The sequence below is a fragment of the Natator depressus genome, chromosome 3 (assembly GCF_965152275.1).
Source record: "Natator depressus isolate rNatDep1 chromosome 3, rNatDep2.hap1, whole genome shotgun sequence".
NCBI classification, from domain to species: Eukaryota; Metazoa; Chordata; order Testudines; family Cheloniidae; genus Natator; species Natator depressus.
Window position 1 is genome coordinate 48,194,206 of NC_134236.1, and position 21,344 is coordinate 48,215,549.

General features: G+C 41.2%; 1 protein-coding gene across 1 annotated transcript in view; it reads left to right on the plus strand.

The window, feature by feature from the left end:
• The window catches only part of GFRAL (GDNF family receptor alpha like), a 35,636-nt gene extending 17,098 nt beyond the window's left edge, over nt 1-18,538 (plus strand). Inside the window, exons 7-10 of the mRNA XM_074947838.1 lie at nt 182-432; nt 7,153-7,248; nt 17,345-17,426; nt 18,459-18,538. Of these exons, the coding sequence (XP_074803939.1) occupies nt 182-432; nt 7,153-7,248; nt 17,345-17,426; nt 18,459-18,531 (502 nt within the window). The 3' untranslated portion in view covers nt 18,532-18,538. The remainder of the gene's footprint in view (nt 1-181; nt 433-7,152; nt 7,249-17,344; nt 17,427-18,458) is intronic.
• Nucleotides 18,539-21,344: the final 2,806 nt, after the last annotated feature.

Sequence of the window (21,344 nt, forward strand, 5' to 3'; positions counted from 1 at the left end):
CTCCTCTCCTCTTGATTTTGTATAGAAAGCTACTGCCCTACAGGACCCATAGTCAGCATTCACAGGGGAATGTTTGATTAAAAGAAATATGTTGGTAAAAGAAAATTTTAATCATGTGTTGCTCCATGTCAAGTTGTCTTCATCATAATATAGCAACGCTTTTGTTGTATGTTTCCTCCAGGAAAAAATATGAAGTGTTTCGGTCTAAGTGCTGGAGACATGTGACAAAAAGATGCTATGACAATAAAGCTTGCCTTGAAACGTTAATCAAGGATGATCTGATTTGCTCTGGAAGTGCTGACTGCAGAGCAGCTTACATTGACAACTGGGGCACCATGCTTCGCGTGGAATGCACCTGTCATACTGTCCCACTAGCTGAACAGTCTTTGTGCAAGCTCTTCCATCACCTGCTTCACAGCAAGTCCTGCTTCAGTAAGTTATGTGAAGAAAAATGCACCCTAAAATAGTAACATACTTGTTTTATACAACAAAATCTGCTATGTGAATTAGATCGCAAGATCAATAAAATATTTCATTGTGCCAAATTTATTTCTAGTGTAATGCTGTTGACTTCAGTAAAGTTATACCCAGGATTCATTTGTCCAGATGAACTGCATATGCAGTGTGGTGCTCTTTGGTGTCTGCAAACACTTTATATGCCTACTAAGAGTCATTAGTTACGTTGTGAATTGAAATGGTTAAATGAAGTCAGTGGAATCACCGTGAAGGCAATAGTTTCTAAATATCAGCAGGGTTCTAAAGCATTTCTGCTAGCAGTCATTGAGTATGTTTCTGTGTATGCTTTTCAGTGCTATGGTAGATTACCTTTTCTCCTTCTGTTGTTCCCTCAGAGTGTACGGATTTTTGTGAAAATGCTAGGGATAGCTTTAGATTGGCTAGAAGTGCATTTTTAAAAATTTTTACTTATGGGAATCTAGATTAGGATTTTAAGTGTAGTTCAATAGCCTGTGAAACTATATAGAATTCCACAGAGTGTCTACGGTCTTCTGTCTATGACCATCTACCTTCAAATAGTTTCTCAACAGAAATGAAGGAAGAGTCCAATATGTGTTATCTTTAATCAGGACCTTTAAAGATTTTCTTCTTATTTCATTTCTGAGCACAAGTCTAAGAACAAAAGAATGGCCGTACTGAGTTCTTGTGTTATGTGAAGGGGTAAATAATACTTCCTTATTTGCTTTTCCACAACATTCATGACTTTATAGACTTCTGTTGTATCCCTCCTTAATAATCTGTTCTAGTCTTTTTAATCTCTCCTCATATGGAAGCTGTTCCATACCCCTAATCAGTTTTATTGCCCTTCTCTGTACTTTTTCCAATTCTAATACATCTGCACACCATATTCAAGGTGTGGGCATACCATGGATTTATAGAGAGGTAATATGATATTTTCCATCTTAGTATTTATCCCTTTCCTAATGATTCCCAACATTCTGTTAGCTTTTTTGACTGCCACTGCACATTGATTAGATGTTTCCAGAGAACTATCCACAACGACTCCAAGATCTCTTTCTTGGGTGGCAACAGCTAATTTAGACCCCATCATTTTGTATGTGTAGTTAGGATTATATTTTCCAGTGTGCGTTATTTTGCATTTATCAGCATTTCACCTGCCATTTCGTCACCCAGTTTAGTGAGATCCCTTTGTAACTCTTCACAATCTGCTTTGGACTTAACTATCTTGAGTAATTTTGTATCATTTGAAAACTTTTCCACCTCACTGTTTACCCCCTTTTCCACCTCACTGTTTACTCCCTTTTCCAGATCAGTTATGAATATATTGAACACCAAAAGTCCCAGTACAGAACTTGGGAGACCCCACTATTTACCACTCTCTTCGTTGTGAAAATTGAGCATTTATGCTTATCTTTTAACCACTTTCTGATCCATGGGAGGATCTTTCCTCTTATCCCATGACTGCTTACTTTGATTAAGAGCCTTTCGTGTGGGACCTTGTCAAAGGCTTTCTGGAAGCCCAAGTATACAGTGTCAGCTGGATAACCCTTGTTCACATGCTTGTTGACATCCTCAAAGAATTTTCATAGATTGGTGAGGCATGGTTTCCCTTTACAAAAGACATACTGACTCTTCTCAAACATATTGTGTTCATCTATGTGTCTGAAACTCTAGTAAAGAACAGAATTATCAATCAATTTCTCTGGTACTGAAATTAGGCTTATGGGTCTGTAAGTGCCAGGATCACTTCTGAAGCCTTTTTTATTTTAAATGACATTACATTAGCTATCCTCTAGTCATCTGGTACAAAGGCTAATTTAAGCAATAGGTTACATACCACAGTTAGTAGTTCTGCAAATTCCAAAACCACCTCTACTGACACTTCGATCTGTGACAGTTCCTCAGATTTGTCACCTAAAAAGAATGGCTCTGGTGTAGGAATCTCCTTTACATCCTCTGCAGTGAAAACCAATGCAAATAATTCATTTAGCTTCTACACAACAGCCTTCTCTTCTCTGAGTGCTCTTTTTACATCTCGATCATCCTGTGGCCCCACTGATTGTATGGCAGACTTCCTGATTCTAATGTACTTAAAAAAATGTTTGCTATTAAATTTGTGTCTTTTGCTAGTTGCTCTTCAAATTCTTTTTTGGCCTGCTTAAATATCCTTTTACACTTCACTTGCCAGAGTTTATGCTCCTTTCTACTTTCCTTAGTAGGATTTGACTTCCAATTTTTAAAGACGGTCTTTTTGCCCCTAACCACCTCTTTTACTCTGATATTTAGACATGGTGGCATTTTTTTTATCCTCTTACTGTGTGGTGGGTTTTTTGTTTGTTTGTTTTTTTAATTTGGAGTTTACATTTAGTTTGAGCCTCTATTACGGTGTTTTTAAATAGTTTCCATGCAGATTGCAGGCATTTCACTCTCGTGACTGTTCCTTTTAATTTCCATTTAACTAGCTTCCTCATTTTTGTGCAGTTCCCCTGTTGGAAGTGAAATGCTACTGTGGTGGGTCTCTTTGGTATTCCCCCCCCCACACACACACAATGATGTTAAATTTAATTACATTATGGTCACTCTTACCTAGTGGTTCATCTATATGCACCTCTTGACCCAGATTCTGTGCTCTACTTAGGACTAAATCAAGAATTGCCTCTCGCCTTGTGGGTTCCAGGACAAGCTGCTCCAAGAATCAGTCAAATGGTGTCTACAAATGTTATCTCTGCAACCTGCCTGAGGTGACATGTAGCCATTCAATCTGGGGATAGCTGAAATCCCCCATTATTACTGGGATTTTTGTTTTTGTAGTCTCTCTAATCTCCCTGAGAATATCAAAGGCACAGTCACCATCCTGGTAATGTGGTTGGTAGTTTATTCCTACTGCTGTACTCTTATTATTCAAGAATGGAATTTCCATCCATTGAGGTTCTGTAGTACAGTGTGATTCATTTAAGATTTTTACAATATTTGACTCCCTGCTTTCTTTTCATGTAGAGAGCCACTGCCCCACCAGCATCTACTCTGTCATTCCTATATGTTTTGTACCCTGTTATTACTGTGTCCCATTGATTATCATCATTGCACCATCATCTCCTTTAGAAAGAAAGAAACACATATAAGAATATACACTAACTTCCATTTTTTTTACTACAAAAGTTATATGAACTTTTAATTTGCATTGTATACAGCAAATTTCCACAAAAATTGGCTCAGTATAGCCCTGTGATATATTGTGATGAATATGTTAAACGCCAAACCTTATATTCAAATTGTTGTAGACCATTGTCAGCAGCATACATATAATCCCATTGAATTTGGATGTACTTATCTTATTGGACTCTATTTATATCACTACTGTATCTAATCTGGTATTTCCAAGGTATTATCCTCTCAGTATTTAAGTACCTGCTGGTACTGGGAAAGGGTCACTGCACCCGAAGTCAGTAGTAGGCTCCATGAAATTCAAAGTGGGAAGACAGAAGGGCACAATCTGTGGAGGGGTTGATGAGCGTCATCATCTGGGGCTAAGACGATCCCCACCGATTAGCTGGGGAGCCACTCTGTACCCCAGTGCACTGGCCTGACCAATCCTGAGTGTCACTATGTGTGACAGCAAGGAGCCTCTGTAGGTCAGAATTTGGCTCAGTGGCAATTTAGCCTAGTACTGGCTGAGTAAAAATGAAGGGCTGGATTCTGATACCCTTTCTCACATTGAACAGTGAAGTAAATTCTTTCCATAAGAAGAAAATTCATTGTTTCAAATGGGGCTTCTAGAAGAGTAAGATCCCCCACAACATGAGGAAAGGCATCAGAATATGGTCCTAAGTAAGAATTTCAGGATTTAGCTCAATGTGCTGTATTAATTCCCTCAGAGCCATAAGACCCTGTCAAGTGACCAGCTATTTATATATTCTTAAATATAAAAATTATTGCCACAGTATACTTTAACTGGAGAATTAAGATACACTGGACCAAAATCCATCAGCACAGCGTCGGTGCATAAAATCTAGCCCCATGTACTAACAGACCTTGTAAAATAAAATATTTATAACACATTTAATGAGAAGTAGTGACTCTTCTGCATTTTGAACGGAAGGAGCTTCTTTTCTAATGGAAAAGGTAATTTTTTAAAAAAAAGACTAGTTGGATACAAAATTTCAATTAAACTGTTGGCTGATATTGAGTTATATCAGCAGAGATAATAATGCTGAAAACTACAAAACTCTTGGTTTTTAATTTGCACTCATATGACTTACAGGCTACCTAACAAAATAAAATTGTGAAAACACTGCCCCAAGGCATAGACCTTCAGCACTAAGTTTCAGACTGTAGCAAGATTTTACAATGAGTTATATACCCCTTAGAAAAGAAGTGCTGAGAAAGCTAACAAATTCATAATTATAGCAGTGGTTCTGAGGATAATAATAATAATTACTGATCATTTGTTTTGTGGTAGCACCCAAAGGCTCCAGGCAATGATCATGGCCACATTGCCCTAGCCACTTTGCGCATGCACGCACGTGCACACACCAAAAAGACAGTCCCTTGCTCACAACAATAATCAAATAACACCCCATCAGCTTTTGCCATTCCCGGCAGCATTTCCTTTAGCATCAGGATAAAACCTCCATGGAAACTTGATTAACCAAAGTGATAGGACATGAACAGTCACCAACTTGGTTCTATATTATAACAACATTTTCATGTCAGCTAGACCGAAATGGCTTCTTTGGGATTTGATTTGGTATTCTTGCTGATTGATATCTCCTTTTCATTTTTCTATACCTCTAGCAGTCGTAATATTAAATCAAAGAGGGATATTTTTATGATTATATTTTAAAGTGTTAGGCAACCATGTTAAAACCCACAGTGGTGGGGGAATTATGGAGATATTGATTGTTAAAGCTCATGTTGCTATCTGTTCGGTGTCTGGTCAGCGTGCGGGTTTTAAACAACTTTCATTATTGATTATTTACAATGAGGTTTTTATAATAAACAAATGCATAGGACCAACAAAATAAATCTCTGGCTTTAGATTTAGTGAGAATGGAGAAGAAGGTTGATCAGGGGTGGGCAAACTTTTGGGGCCGAGGGCCACATCTGGGGGGGGGGAAATTGTATGTAGGGCCGGGGCAGGTGGTTGGGGTGTGGGAGGGGGTGTGGTGTGCAGGAACGGGCTCAGGGCAAAAGATTGGGGCAGAGGAGGGATGTGGGGTGTATGAGAAGGCTCAGGGAAGGGGGTTAGGGTACAGAAAGGGTGCAGACTGTGGGAGGGAGCTCAGGGCAGGGGGTTGGAGTGCAGGAGGGGTGCGGGGTGTGACAGAGCTTAGGGCAGGGAGTTGGGTGCAGGAGAGGTGTGGGGTACGGCAGCGAGCTCAGGGTAGGGGATGGGGTGCAGGGTGCAGCAGGCGGCTCAAGGCAGGGAGTTGGGGTGCATGGAGGTTCAGGCAGGGGGCTTAGGGCAGGGAGTTGGGGGGCGGTATGCAGGAGGGGTCGGGCTCTGGCCCAGCACCACAGAGACTTGGTGCCAGCTGCTTCTGAGAGCGGCGCGGGGCCTGCGGCATCACGGGGGGCAATCCCGCGGACTGGATCCAAAGCCCTGATGGACTGGATGCGGCCCATGGTTTGCCCACCCCTGAGGTAGATGCTAGCATGGCCTTATTGCTGTAAAAGGGACTTGCACAGATGGCCAAGCAGCCCACATGGTGTCCTATTGGTTTATGAGACTGCATGGGCATACATGGGATCCATCTGCAGGATTACAGCCTCTGTTAGCATCAGGATCCGGATTGGGAGGAAAGGAGCAGGGGCTGCAAATGACCACTTCAGTGTAATAGGAAACACATCAGTTAGTACCAGTACAGAATCAGTATCATAAACTGATCTGAGAGAATGAATATCTCAATGCCAAAATATAAAAATTAGAAAATTATCATAAATATTCTAAACTTTAAATTTGTATGTTTCTTATTAATTGCATCTGATGGAGATAATATGCCAGTGCTGGATTTATTTACGTGATATTTGATTTTCTAGTCCGTGACAAAGACTCTCTTCCTCATGCCATTCAGACTTTTTGCATTACTCCCAGGAAAATTAGTTTGGCTCCCCAGCCTGCTCCAGTATCTCCTTTAGAGACTGTTGGTATCTTAGCCTCTGACTCTGTAAACTGCTGCACTCTGCTGCACCTCTGTGCTTGCACTGAGCCCACTGGCTCTGGTATACATGTATTTTCTGATCAATTTGTGAGATTGCACCTTCCGAGACTGTGAGTTTTGAGCAGGTGCAAGAGTCTGGAAATGGGTTTGGAGAGCAGAATTTGGCCTTGGTAAGCTGCTTAAAACCCACTCCCATTCCTGATCTCCTCTGACTCTATGCTCCCACTCACATGCATAACCCTAAAATTGTTCCTCTTGTTTCTATCCAAATGGAATGTAAGCACCTTGAAGGCAGAGAACTTTTCTATTTCTGTTTCCATAAAGCTCTGTAAGTCAACCTATAATAATCTATAACTGAGACATAAAAATATCAATTTATATTTACCAAAATATTTAGTTCACATGTTCATTGCAGGGACAATATTATTTAACAGCTTTCTCTTATAAATAGTGGCTAATTGATCTACTGTACAAAAAAGTATATTTGTATCCCAATATTTTTTCCTGTTTTCAGGTCAGATTTCAAGAGGAAAGACAGGCCTTCAGCTGATACATACTGATATGCCAGGAGAAAAGCTTCCCATAACAAGATTCCGTTCTCTATTTAATGGTGAGTTTGGGCAATAACTTCATGATTTTCACAGAAATAGTCTTTGAAATTTCGTTCATGAAACACTGTGCAGTATGGCCCAATGGATGGTGCCCAGGAATGGTATCAGGACATCTGAGCTTTATTTCTGGTTCAGGCACTGGCCTGCTGAGTATCCTTGGTTGAGTCACTACACCTTTCTATGCCTCAGTTTGCCCCTCTATAAAACGGACCTCGGGGCTTGTCTTCACTACTAGGGAGATCAATGCTGCTGCAATTGATGCAGCGGGTGTCGATTTACAGGGTCTAGTGAAGACCCGCTAAATTGATGGCAAGCGCTCTCGAGTTGACTCCGGTATTCCAGGTCCTCGAGAAGAGTAAGGTAAGTTGACCGGAGAGCATCTCCCATTGATGCAGCACAGTGAAGACACTGGGGGAAAGTCGACCTAAGCTATGTCGACTCTGGCTACGTTATTCATGTAGCTGGAGTAACATAATTTAGGTCAATTTACCGCAATAGTGAAGAGAACTAGTACTCAACTACTTTGTTAAGTCTTTAAAGATTCATGGATGAAAAGTATCAGAGGGGTAGCCGTGTTAGTCTGGATCTGTATAAGGTGCTACAGGACTCTTTGCCACTTTTAGACTAACAGACGTATTGGAGCATAAGCTTTCGTGGGTGAATACCCACTGCATGCATCCGATGAAGTGGGTATTCACCCACGAAAGCTTATGTTCCAATACGTCTGTTAGTCGATAAGGTGCCACAGGGGGCTGGAGGGGATATATCCACCCTCTTCCCCAAGCTCTCTGGAGCAGAGAGCATGCAATCAGTAACCAACCAAAGGCCTGATTAAAAGTCTACTGAAGTCAATGTAAGTCTTGCAATTGACTTCAAGGGGCTTTGTAGGAGGCCCTGAATAGTACACGTAGCTCATTCATCTCTGTTTCACGACAAACTGTAATATGGAAAGGTGATTCAGTCTAGAGAGAGGGAATCAGTGAATGTTTTCCCTATAAAGTAAGAGATGGACTTTAAAATCACAGGGTGCTTTTTGAAACTTTTGTTGTTAAAATACTTCCATATTGCCAGGATTTATCCTGTTTAATTCAAGGAACACTTTTCTTTTAACCTAATCCCCATAAGTAAGTGAGAAATTAAGTGAGAACATACCTCTGCTGCTTCCCAATAACCTATCTAGTCAATAAATCTGGTGGCAATCAGATAAACAGCTTTGTTATGGGACTTTATAAATAAGGCTGGGACCACACCTGCCCATAGAATCCCACAGTTTGGTAGCTTTTGCCTTTCCCCATCCATCCACTGGGATGACTGGAACTCCTGAAGACTGCTTGACACTGCTTCAGTTTTCACCCTCCAGCAGTGATGTTGGTTCTAATGCTAACTGAGCAGCAAATACCCTATGTACAAAGAAAAGAAAAGGAGGACTTGTGGCACCTTAGAGACTAACAAATTTATTAGAGCATAAGCCTTCATGAGCTACAGCTCACTTCATTGGATGCATACAGTGGAAAATATAGTGGGGAGATTTTATATACACAGAGAACATGAAACAATGGGTGTTACCATGCACACTGTAACAAGCGTGATCAGGAAAGGTGAGCTATTACCAGCAGGAGAGCGGAGGTGGGGGGACACCTTTTGTAGTGATAATCAAGGTGGGCCATTTCCAGCAGTTGACAAGAACAGTAGGAGGGGAAATAAACAAGGGGAAATAGTTTTACTTTGTGTAATGACGCATCCACTCCCAGTCTTTATTCAAGCCTAAGTTAATTGTACCCAGTTTGCAAATTAATTCCAATTCAGCAGTCTCTCGTTGGAGTCTGTTTTTTGAAGCTTTTTTGTTGAAGAATTGCCACTTTTAGGTCTGTAATCGAGTGACCAAAGAGAGAGAAGTGTTCTCCGACTGGTTTTGGAATGTTATAATTCCTGACGTCTGATTTGTGTCCATTTATTCCTTTACGTAGAGACCGTCCAGTTTGGCCAATGTACATGGCAGAGGGGCATTGCTGGCACATGATGGCATATATCACATTGGTAGATGCGCAGGTGAACGAGCCTCTGATAGTGTGGCTGATGTGATTAGGCCCTATGATGGTGTCTCCTGAATAGATATGTGGACACAGTTGGCAATGGGCTTTGTTGCAAGGATAGGTTCCTGGGTTAGTGGTTTTGTTGTGTGGTGTATGGTTGCTGGTGAGTATTTGCTTCAGGTTGGGGGGCTGTCTGTAGGCAAGGACTGGCCTATCTCCCAAGATCTGTGAGAGTGATGGGTCATCCTTCAGGATAGGTTGTATATCCTTGATGATGCGTTGGAGAGGTTTTAGTTGGGGCTGAAGGTGATGGCTAGTGGCGTTCTGTTATTTTCTTTGTTGGGCCTGTCCTGTAGTAGGTAACTTCTGGGTATTCTTCTGGCTCGTCAATCTGTTTCTTCACTTCAGCAGGTGGGTATTGTAGTTGTAAGAACGCTTGATAGAGGTCTTGTAGGTGTTTGTCTCTGTCTGAGGGGTTGGAGCAAATGCGGTTGTATCGTAGAGCTTGGCTGTAGACAATGGATCGTGTGGTATGGTCTGGATGAAAGCTGGAGGCATGTAGGTAGGCATAGCGGTCAGTAGGTTTCCGGTATAGGGTGGTGTTTATGTGATCATCGCTTATTAGCACGGTAGTGTCCAGGAAGTGGATCTCTTGTGTGGACTGCTCCAGGATGAGGTTGATGGTGGGATGGAAATTGTTGAAATCATGGTGGAATTCCTCAAGGGCTTCTTTTCCATGGGTCCAGATGATGAAGTTGTCATCAATGTAGCGCAAGTAGAGTAGGGGCATTAGGGGATGAGAGCTGAGGAAACGTTGTTCTAAGTCAGCCATAAAAATGTTGACATACTGTGGGGCCATGTGGGCACCCATAGTAGTGCCGCTGATTTGAAGGTATACATTGTCCCTAAATGTGAAATAGTTATGGGTGAGGACAAAGTCACAAAGTTCAGCCACCAGGTTTGCCGTGACATTATCGGGGATACTGTTCCTGTTTGCTTATAGTCCATCTTTGTGTGGAATGTTGGTGTAGAGGGCTCCTACATCCATAGTGGCCAGGATGTTTTCAGGAAGATCACCGATGGATTGTAGTTTCCTCAGGAAGTCAGTGGTGTCTCGAAGACAGCTGGAAGTGCTGGTAGCATATGGCCTGAGGAGGGAGTCTACATAGCCAGACAATCCTGCTGTCAGGGTGCCAATGCCTGAGATGATGGGGCGTCCAGGATTTCCAGGTTTATGGATCTTGGGTAGCAGATAGAATACCCCTGGTCGGGGTTCTAGGGGTGTGTCTGTGCGGATTTGTTCTTGTGCTTTTTCAGGGAGTTTCTTGAGCAGATGGTGTAGTTTCTTTTGGTAACCCTCAGTGGGATCAGAGGGTAATGGCTTGTAGAAAGTGGTGTTGGAGAGCTGCCTAACAGCCTCTTGTTCATATTCTGACCTATTCATGATGACAGCACCTCCTTTGTCAGCCTTTTTGATTATGATGTCAGAGTTGTTTCTGAGGCTGTGGATGGCATTGTGTTCTGCACGGCTGAGGTTATGGGGCAAGTGATGCTGCTTTTCCACAATTTCAGCCCATGCACGTCGGCGGAAGCACTCTATGTAGAAGTCCAGTCTGTTGTTTCGACCTTCAGGAGGAGTCCACCCAGAATCCTTCTTTTTGTAGTCTTGGTAGGAAGCTCTCTGTGGGTTAGTATGTTATTCAGAGGTGTGTTGGAAATAGTCGTTGAGTCAGAGACGTCGAAAATAGGATTCTAGGTCACCACAGAACTGTATCATGTTCGTGAGGGTGGAGGGGCAGAAGGAGAGGCCCCAAGATAGGACCGATTCTTCTGCTGGGCTAAGAGTATAGTTGGATAGATTAACAATATTGCTGGGTGGGTTAAGGGAACCACAGTTGAGGCCCCTTGTGGCATGTAGTAGTTTAGATAGTTTAGTGTCCTTTTTCTTTTGTACAGAAGCAAAGTGTGTGTTGTAAATGGCTTGTCTAGTTTCTGAGAGGGAGATCAGGAAAGGACCCAGGAAGAGGAAGAATCTCATCTGAGGCCATCTACTCTGCCCTTTCATTGGTAAAACCCTCGTTGGGGGTGGTTTTATTTTGTCGGTGGGAGAGCTCTCTCCCGCCGACAAAGAGCGCCTACGCTGCTTAACTTATGGCACAGCTGTGCTGCTGTAAGGTGCGCAGTGTAGACACAGCATGAGTTAGGTTGAATAAAGTTGAAAGCTACTCTCCGGACTGTCTGTGCACAGTTACCAATGGTTCTGGTTACGTTGGGACTGCCCTGGGATTTTAACTACTGACCTAGCGTCTACAGTCCCGACAGACTGCACTTTAAAATTAATACATTCTGGCTTCCTTCGAACCAGAATAGGAAAGAGTTGGGTGGCCCGAGTTGCTCTCACCCGCCACCTGCCTGAGCAACTCTGCTGAGATTTCTGAAAACTGAATAAGAATAGCAGAAGATGCAGTGGGAGTGCCTAGGCAGGCAATAGTCAAGTGCCCAAATCCTTATTATTGACCAAAGGTACATCTACACTGCAAAAAAAACAAACAAACAAACAAAACCCACCATGGCAGAGAGTCTCAGGGTACGTCTACACTGCAGCAGAAGTCTCAGAGCCCAGGTCAATTGGCTTGGGCTCACAGGGCTGAGGCTGAGTGGCTAAAAATTGCAGTGTAGATACTCAAGCTTGGACTGGAGCTTGGGCTCTGAGACCCATCCCCTGACTAGATTCCAGAGCCCCAGCCCGAGCCTGAATGTCTATGTAACCCACACACCTCCTGAGTGTGGTGTTCTGTCCCATCAAGTGGCACGGAGACCACCTAGAGAGAGATTAATGAGTCTGCTCTATGGCCTTAGCTAACAGCCATATGGCTTTTAGCTCATGCAGTGGAGGCTCATGCACTAAGCTCCAAAAGTCCCAGGTTCAATTTGGCCCACCACAGACCGAGGTCTGCCAGCGTTACATCTACGCTGCAATTTTTAGTCCTGCAGCCTGAGCCCCGCAAGCCTGAATCAGCTGACCCGGGCCAGGCGAGGCCATGCCACGGGTCTTTTATTGCAGTGTAGAGGTACCTTCAGAGCCTGGGTCAACTGACTCGAGCTTGTGCTGACGGGCTAAAAATAAGTGTGTAGGTGGTTGGGGTTAGCCTGGAGCCTGGGCTCTGAGACCCTCCTCTCTTGCTGGGTTTCAGAGCCCGGACTCTAGCCTAACCGGGCACAATTACGCTGCTATTTCTAGACCCACAGCGCAAGCCCAAGTCAATCGACCAAGACTCTATGGGTATCTCTACACTAAACTCACTGCTTTGGGTGGGGGATTTGCTGTGTAGATGTTGTTTTCACTCAGTTCCCTAAGAGCTTAGTTCAACTCCAGTCTCATCACTCAGGTTCCTTTATTTGGCATGCTGCAAAGCCACACTGAGTTGATCACGCTCAAATGTAGGCGATGGGTATAGGGTGTGCCACACATACATAGTTACACAGCAAACCTCTTCCTTCAAATACATTTACAGATGTTTTCGGATTGGCTTGGTTACTCTGCAGGAATTTCTGTATTGCGTGTTCTGTCCCTACACTGCCCATGCAGGATGTACTCTATATGTCATCTTGCTTTCCAGGCTTATCTTATCTGTTGTGATCTTGTCCATTGTAAATGGTTCCTTGGGTGTTCCCCCTTATCTTAGCTAGTACAGACATTCTGCTTCCTGCCTGTTGATCCATTTACTTCCCTAATCCTGTCTCCCAAAAAATGAGCCTCACCCATGTCCAATAACTCATGTCAAACAAGGCCTACATTCCACTGCTTTTGTTTTACTTTTTTATATTAGCATTTGTTTCATTTGCATTATGTTTCTGTTTTTTTGGGGCTTTCTTTTTAAAGTTTGCTATCCAGCAACACATTCTCAAGACCATAGTAGTTGTAATCATTTGAACCACCATTAATAATAGGCTTAAAGTTTGAACCGGGGATGCACGCTCGCCTCCTTTGGTATAGCCCACCAGCGTGTAATCCCACATGATAATATTCCTCTACCTTTAAAGCATCCTTCAGTAATTTTAACTATGCTTTTATTTTAATTACATTATAAAAAGCTGGTACAAAATATAAAAATCTTTCCCTTTATAACCACAAGAAATGTAGTTGTGAAACAGAACATAGTCCAATTAATATAACACTCCCTGAGTCCATGTCAGAAGTGTTCCTCATCAGCCACCACACAATACTTATCACCAGCCTGGGCAGTTTTTAATTTACCAGAATTTCAACCATACTGTGCAATTTGGAGACTGTTCCCCTACAGTGACTCCACAAGCAGACAACTCTGTTTGAGACATTACACCTGCACGCATAGGTGTCCCCTCAGGTGCAAACAGCAGTACAAGTCTGAGGCTTTCCAGACCCTGCACTGTCTAGCAACAGTATTTTAGGGTGGTAAAGAAAATTCTTTCATGCCATACGGGTTGCCGTAATTTCACATTTAACTTCATGGTACTGGACCCTTGTTAATTTTCTTACCTGTCTTGTACTGAATTTTTAACTTTTCTGTGGTGATAAGAGGGCAAGTTTTTCTTGCTCCATATATACTACACATGTTGTTGTTATTAAAACGCATTGACTTAATCCCATACTTCCTTAAAAGCAATTACAACATTATGTATATTCTATACAGCTAACAAAGCTTCAGAATGAGTCTTTACCCCACTATCATGGTACATACTGGGTGAAATCACTGCCCCACTGAAGTCAATGGGAGTTTTTCTATTGATCTCAATGGAGTCAGGAATTCATCCACTGTATCTGAATTTAAAACATTCCCCCCAAAAAACAATTTATGAAAGGTTGTTACTGCCTACCAGCAGACACACTTTGTTGAAATATAGTTTCACTGGCATGGCTGATACATTAACCTATGCAAATTGTCCTCCACAGTGTTGTAGATCCAGATCATTTAAGATATTCGTGATTACTGTTTAATCTGAAAAAAATATTTGTGTGAAGATAAAATTTTACTTTGCTCAATCCAGAGCTTTAGGTGCAAAAGGTGTTTTGTAAAGAGGGGAAGTTAAGAATGCAGAAATCTGATTTATTTCTTTGGGAAACCATAAAAACGGTGCTCGGCAAATTAATATTATTTTGCTATTAGTGTACAGAGATTTCAGTTGTTTTCTAATGTGCAGTTTTGCAGTGGTGAGTGTCCAGACAAACAAGCAATTGACATGGTTTATAAGTAGAGCAGATGTTGTGGGAACTGAGATTAGTTCAGCTTCACTGACTTTAATTTGTAAATTATAAAACATTGTGAACTTCATTCTTTATAAAGGTGGGGGGGACCCTGAGACAACTTGTGAGGACCCCTCATAAACACTAATATGTCCAATGAATATTCAAGATCATCCTCTCATGTACACAAATATAAGCAGCTTTACACACACTAATAATACCATTGAGGATTGGTTCCATGCACTGGAAAAACTCATTTCCTCTCCCAGCCTCTTTCTGCTGTCAGATGTCTTCTTACATCTATACAACCAACTCTACCTATACTTCCTATATAGTCTACATACTGCCACTGTTCTCTCCCACACTATAAACAGGAAGCGTGCAAGGGGATGGCTAGGGAAAGTCTGTAGCCCATGGCAGAAGTGCCCTGTGAATTACCACACAACCACAGTAAGGGAGCTACAGACTAGACTCTCTCCCAGTCCACCAGCATGTTGTGATTAGAGATACCAACATTTCACAGGGCAGCAGACCCATAGAATCATAGAATATCAGGGTTGGGAGGGACCTCAGGAGGTCATCTAGTCCAACCCCCTGCTCAAAGCAGGACCAATCCCCAATTTTTCCCCAGATCCCAAATGGCCCCCTCAAGGATTGAACTCACAACCCTGCGTTTAGCAGGCCAATGCTCAAACCACTGAGCTATCCCTCCCGCTCGTCAGTCACAACCCTGCCTCCTGTAATGAGTCAGGAAATGGTCGATCTCTGTAAAGCTGTGCAAATAGTGGGGTTTTTTCATTTGCTGGCTGTGCTGAAAAGTCTGAAAAGAATCATTTGAGGTCAAACAAAACTGTTTTGACTCAGAAAATCGCAGCGTTTCCTTTCAAAAATGTTGAAATGAAACAGTCAGATTTTTCAGAATCTTTTTCAACTGAAACAATTCGGCAAATTTGACATGAATTCTGCATTTTTGGCCAAAAAAGGTCACTCAGCGCTAGGTCTATGTAGGTACTTACATTACTCCAAACACCTAATAGCTGAGATCAGAACAGCTGACGTTTTACCCTCCACTGTCCACCATTCAACTATGAACTAGTAAATGCAATCTATGCCATTCACTTTCCACATACAGAATAGAAATCCCTGTACTTACTTCACTCACCCTCCCAGTATGGCTGGCGACACCAACCTACAGTCATAAACCAGATTTGCAACTTTATCCCACCTATACTACACATACAAGGTTGCAGATGCCAGAGTATAACATTTATTGAAACTGAGACTATTATTTCTTCATGGAGTAGGGGCTGGAACCAGCACATATGCATAATCTATGACATTTTCATTTGCTGTTCATGATGTGAAAAGTTGCCGTCAGTCATCCTAAGATCATAGAATCATAGAATATCAGGGTTGGAAGGGACCTCAGGAGGTCATCTAGTCCAGTTCCATAACTTGTTTTAATTCCAATGATATACCTGTCTGCCCATTAGTAGACAGTGAGTGGGGACATAGTGTGAGAGCTCTGTGTGGAAACTTAACCACATATTTCTTTAATATCAGTTTCTTCCCCTCTTATTGTGCTTTTTCATTTGTTTATTGTACATATATATTGAATCTGACTTCACTTTAAAGTATATTTATGGGGGAGGATGTGTGTGTGTGTGTGTGTATATCCAATAGATATATTATTTCAGTTTATACTGTAAAGAAAAAGAATGTCTATCCCAGGCTCTGGACACCCTTGACAACTTTTTTTAAAAGCAGCAATTAAACACCCAGTCCACAGCAAACATACGGACTGAAGTTTAAGCCCTTCAGGCACTCCTCTGCCCCACTGAAGAGTACCCTGCCACTACTCAGACTCCCAAATCCCCCATTTCTCGGAAGCCAGGGAGAACAGCTAGGCCTTGCAGTATGACCTTAAGGTTAACGATGATGTGGTTTTGCCAGTAGCGGTAACTGAAAATTTTTAACCAAATATTTTTGTCCACATTTTTTTTTTGGTGTCAAAATCGAACTATTTCATGATAACCGTTCAGTTATGACTAATTTTTTGATTTCTTTGATGAAAAAAATGAAAAAAAATTTGAATTTTTTCATCCAAAAAATCAAAAATGCCTATGAAAGCAGAAGGCAACTAAGAAACACCCCAAATTGATTATTTTCTTAAATCTCATTATTTTTAAGCAATCTTATGATTTGGGTAGTGGTCTGATGTGTTCTCTTTCAGTGCTTGGGTTTAGCAATATTGAACATAGGCTTTTACAGACCCAGGCCCTGATCCAAGCAAATCTCTTATGCACATATTTAATTGTCAGCACATAAGGAGTCACATTAAATACATGCTTATGGGATTTGTTGGCTAGAGGCTCATGGGAAGGAGAGAATGCCAAAGGCCCGGGGCTTGAACAGAGAATACCCTGCCAGCAGCCCATGAATTCTTTATACCAATGAGGCTCCTGCTCTGGTGCCCCTGCAACTGTGGTAATATGCCATTGGGGGAGGGGTGTCTATTAGATAGGTAGGTCCCAGGCCATTAGTGTTTTTTAGGTTAAAACCAACACCTTAACATCAACCTGGAATCAAACAGGTAGCCAGGTGTAATGTGCTCATGGAAAAATACCACTTACCTAGCAGGATGTCAAATGCTGCACCACCATAAACTTCCACATGGGGTAAGTTGTAGCTCTCTCTATATGGAATCCTGTTGGAGTGGATATTTGCCAACTGATTGCAGGGCAGATGTGAAAGCTTTTGCAACACTAGAAGAGGGAAGAATCCTTACTACTAAAACAATACAGTCCTTGTGTAATTTTCTATTTTTTTTATCCATAGGTGAAACAATCTATATTATTGCATATACATCTTGCATAGTACTCATCCTGGGAATAATCCTGGTGGCTCTCCTAAAGACCAGGTAATTTGACAAAGTTACAAATCTTTGGTACTAGGAAATTGGCATTCTAGAGATGAGAGTTACTCTCCTCACATTTTGACTCTACCTTTGTAGTTGTGTTTAAAATGCAGTACAATGTATCCCAGTGCTAGAATGAATTAGTCCTGCTGGTACCCACCTGCTCCACCCTGTCAGAGGTAGGAGATTCAGCATGGAAAGCTGTTTTGTGCACATCGATAATGCACTGTGCTTAGCAAAAGGGACTCCATTTTCCAGCTTCCCTTTCCATCTCAGGTGAGGGTGAAACCTGTGGGCAAAATGTTGGGGTAGAGCAGGAATACTTCCCTGGCAAACAGGGGATGAACAGGTTGAATACTCACCTTGGGGTATGTTCACAAACCCATGCGTGGAGTTTTTTATCAGTGCAGGTCCCATTGTTGATGGGAGTTCTGTGGCAAATTGTCAGAGTGAAGGGTGTACCACATTTTATCTTACAAAGTGGCAACAAAACAAAAAATACACATTAACTTTGTCAAGTGCACAAATGTTTGTTTACATACACAAGTTAAATATGATGCATTTTATTGGGCCAGATTAAATGGCCAGGTTTTAAGACACACAATGTCACAGGATGGGGAATAGAACCAAAGGTGGCAAGAGATATAGTGGTAGGGTGTTGCGTGAAATTTCATTATTAAATTCTGAGACAGAGATCAAAGAGGGATTTTGTAGAAAGATGCAAAAGACAAGTCGAGGATATGTGGAATACAGTTTATTTCTTTTCATATATCTGGTTTGCAGTGACTGGAGACTATCAGTCAAGAGTATAAATAAAATGGGATTAAACATGGGTAGAAACAATTTAGAAGAAAGTACATTAAGTACTGTGAAGGGACTGATTTTATACCACAATGCTCATCGCAAATGTAAGGGTTGAAATGCTGGTTCCATTGAAGTTGGTGGGAGTTTTGCTAATGACTTCAAAGGAACCAGGATTCCACCCAAAAGCTACATAACTGCACTATTAAATAAATGTACACTCTCTGTTTTCAGAGCCTGCAGAGCAACATATCCATCAAGAAATCCCTCACCAGTTCATTCATCTGAGATTCTTATGGTCCATTAACAGTCATAGATAATCAATATTGTGGCAAACTCTCTTTAAGGCTATTCTTGGTAGCCAGCCTGTTGTGGATAAATCATAATAAAATGTATGTTATAAAGTCTAGTTTGTGATGGGATTTTGTGGTTGAGAGTATGAAAGAGTTTTATATTTACTTCTATATACAAAACCTTTCCCAAATAGAAAAAATGTTAAAACTGCACTAATTCATTCACCTGTGCATGCTCATTGATTTATATGGCACTGTCTATGTGCCATAGTTTTGGAATGTCAGTATATGATTGTAAAATCTTCTTCATCTTCGTCTGGCTGATGGAAAGGTAGAACAACAACTATAATTTTACATTTAGATGGTTAATTCAGACAACCTGTGTCTGGAGCAGCAGAGTGTATTGCTGGGATGGCTCCTTTGTATTTGTGACTCCGGCATTGAGTTGTTATATGTTACATGATCTGTTCTGGGTGACCAGAGTTGCACACTGGAGAATCTTTAATTTTACATTTGAGCATCTGTCATAGTTTGTGGTAAAAATATTATATCCGCATGAATCTGGGCTAGCTACATGGCTAAGAGTGGCAAAAAGAAGGTTAAGCCTGATTGCAGTCTGTAAGTACCTAAATGGTGAACAAATATTTACCAATGGGCTATTCAATCTAGCACAGAAATGTGTAACATGATCCAATGGCTGGGCATTGAAGTGAGGCAAATTTACACTAGAAATAAGATGTACATTTTTAACAGTGAGAGTAATTAACCATTAGAACAATTTACCAAGGGTGGGTTCTCCATCACTGACCATTTTAAATCAAGATTGGATGTTTTTTCTAAAAGATCTGCTCCAGGAATTATGTGGGAGAAGTTCTTATGGTCTGTGTTACAGGACATTGGACTAGATGATCACAAGGTTACCTTCTGACCTTGGAATCTATGAACGTTACTGGTCCTATTTTTTTTTTTGTATCCCCAAACCCAGATGACCTTAGCAGTATGAGTGCAAATGTCCAGCCCTTGAGAAAGAAATTAATCACAAATACACTTTAGAAATGTCTAAACTTTAAATTAGTTTTTCTGTACGTAATAATATCAAGATTTTAAGGTCTACTCCACCCACAGGGAAGATTTCCAGGTTCTACTTCTATCAAGTGCTCCTGTTTCTGGCACACTTGGGAAACAAGATATCACACCTTAACCCCCTAACTGACTGAAGACTGAATAGTGGCATAGGTCTCAGGCCAAGATAATTTGTTTAATAACTGGTGGTAATTTTATTTTTAAATGACAGCTCCTTGACATTGCTAAGGTAAATTGTACTAGTTTTAGCAAAGATGGATTAGTAAGCAGAGTGTAGATGAGGTGTTCAGAGTTGCATGATAAATACAGTTTATCACATCTCTGCAACTTATCACATAGATAAATAGAGCTGAACAGTAATTTTATGTTGAAATGGTTTTTTGAATGTGGTTTCCACAAAATCAAATTTTTCTGCAGTTCCTGTATTTCTATGACACTGCCACCACATATGTAGTCTATGTGGCAGTGATAGCTACAGGTGTGGAGTGATAGCTCAGTGGTTTGAGCATTGGCCTGCTAAACCCAGGGTTGTGAGCTCAATCCTTGAGGTTCTGCTTTGAGCAGGGGGTTAGAGTAGATGACCTCCTGGTCCCTTCCAACCCTGATATTCTATGATTCTATGAAATATCCATGTGGTAAATTAATTGTATTTATCATGCATTTTGACTTTCTCTGCTTCCCACTAGAACAATATGCCGTGACAAGTTTAACATCTGGGTTGAAATACTGGCCCATTGAATTCAATGCAAGTTTTGCCATTGACTTCACTGGGGCCAGAATTTCATCCCCGATATCTTGCGATCCATCAGGACTAGGAATGGGAGCTTTCTACCATTATTAGAAAGCCAGAAATTCTTCCTTTCAAACAGGCTTTTGTTTCTGGCTTTGGTGGATTGTTAAATGACTGGCCAGAAGACTGCAAAATTATTATGTATGAAAAACCTGTGTTAGGTAACTGTAGAAGTGTCACCAATTATTAGCCATACTTTTTGCTCTCTCTTTGAGGCCAGTACAGTTAGAATAATTTCCTTCCTATTTTATTATTTTGAAATTAAACACAATCATTTTATTAAATCAACACTAGTACAGATACACAAACAGAAATGTGAATTGATAGGAAAGGTAGTTAATTTGCTAATTAAAAGACCGTTCCAGATCAATCCAATTATCAGCATTTACTAGGTGGGTATTACATATTAGATTATCACCGTTGCTTTACAATTATGGTGTAAAAAGACCAAGCTCAGAACTATACTACCACTAGTATTAGCATATTTAATATTTCCATACTTTAGAAAAGAAATGATGCATTAATGGAGTCACCATATGGAAAGACACACATCTCAGTTTTGTTTCCAATCTGACTGTAAGCCTCCTATCCACTAGTGCAACGCTGAAGAGCATGTATTGCAAAAACGTGCAGGGATACATTTAAATTCAGATTTTAAAAATCTCTTTTTATTCAGACAAAAGAACCATTTAAATATTTCTAATAAGCTTTCGGTTTGTACAGTTTTTAATTTAAAACCACCTAATTTTAGGGCCTTAAGCAACCTGAATATGTTCCTTTATCTGCCTTCCCTTCCCCACAATTTATTTAGCATGGATACCAAAAGTTTAGTGGATATTGTGTTACTTTGCTAACTTGATTGGATATGTTAACTAGTACTGTCACAAATGCTTAATACTGGCCTACGGTACCTTCATGAGATGTGTATGAAATTTCTGTATCCTGCTTCTTTTG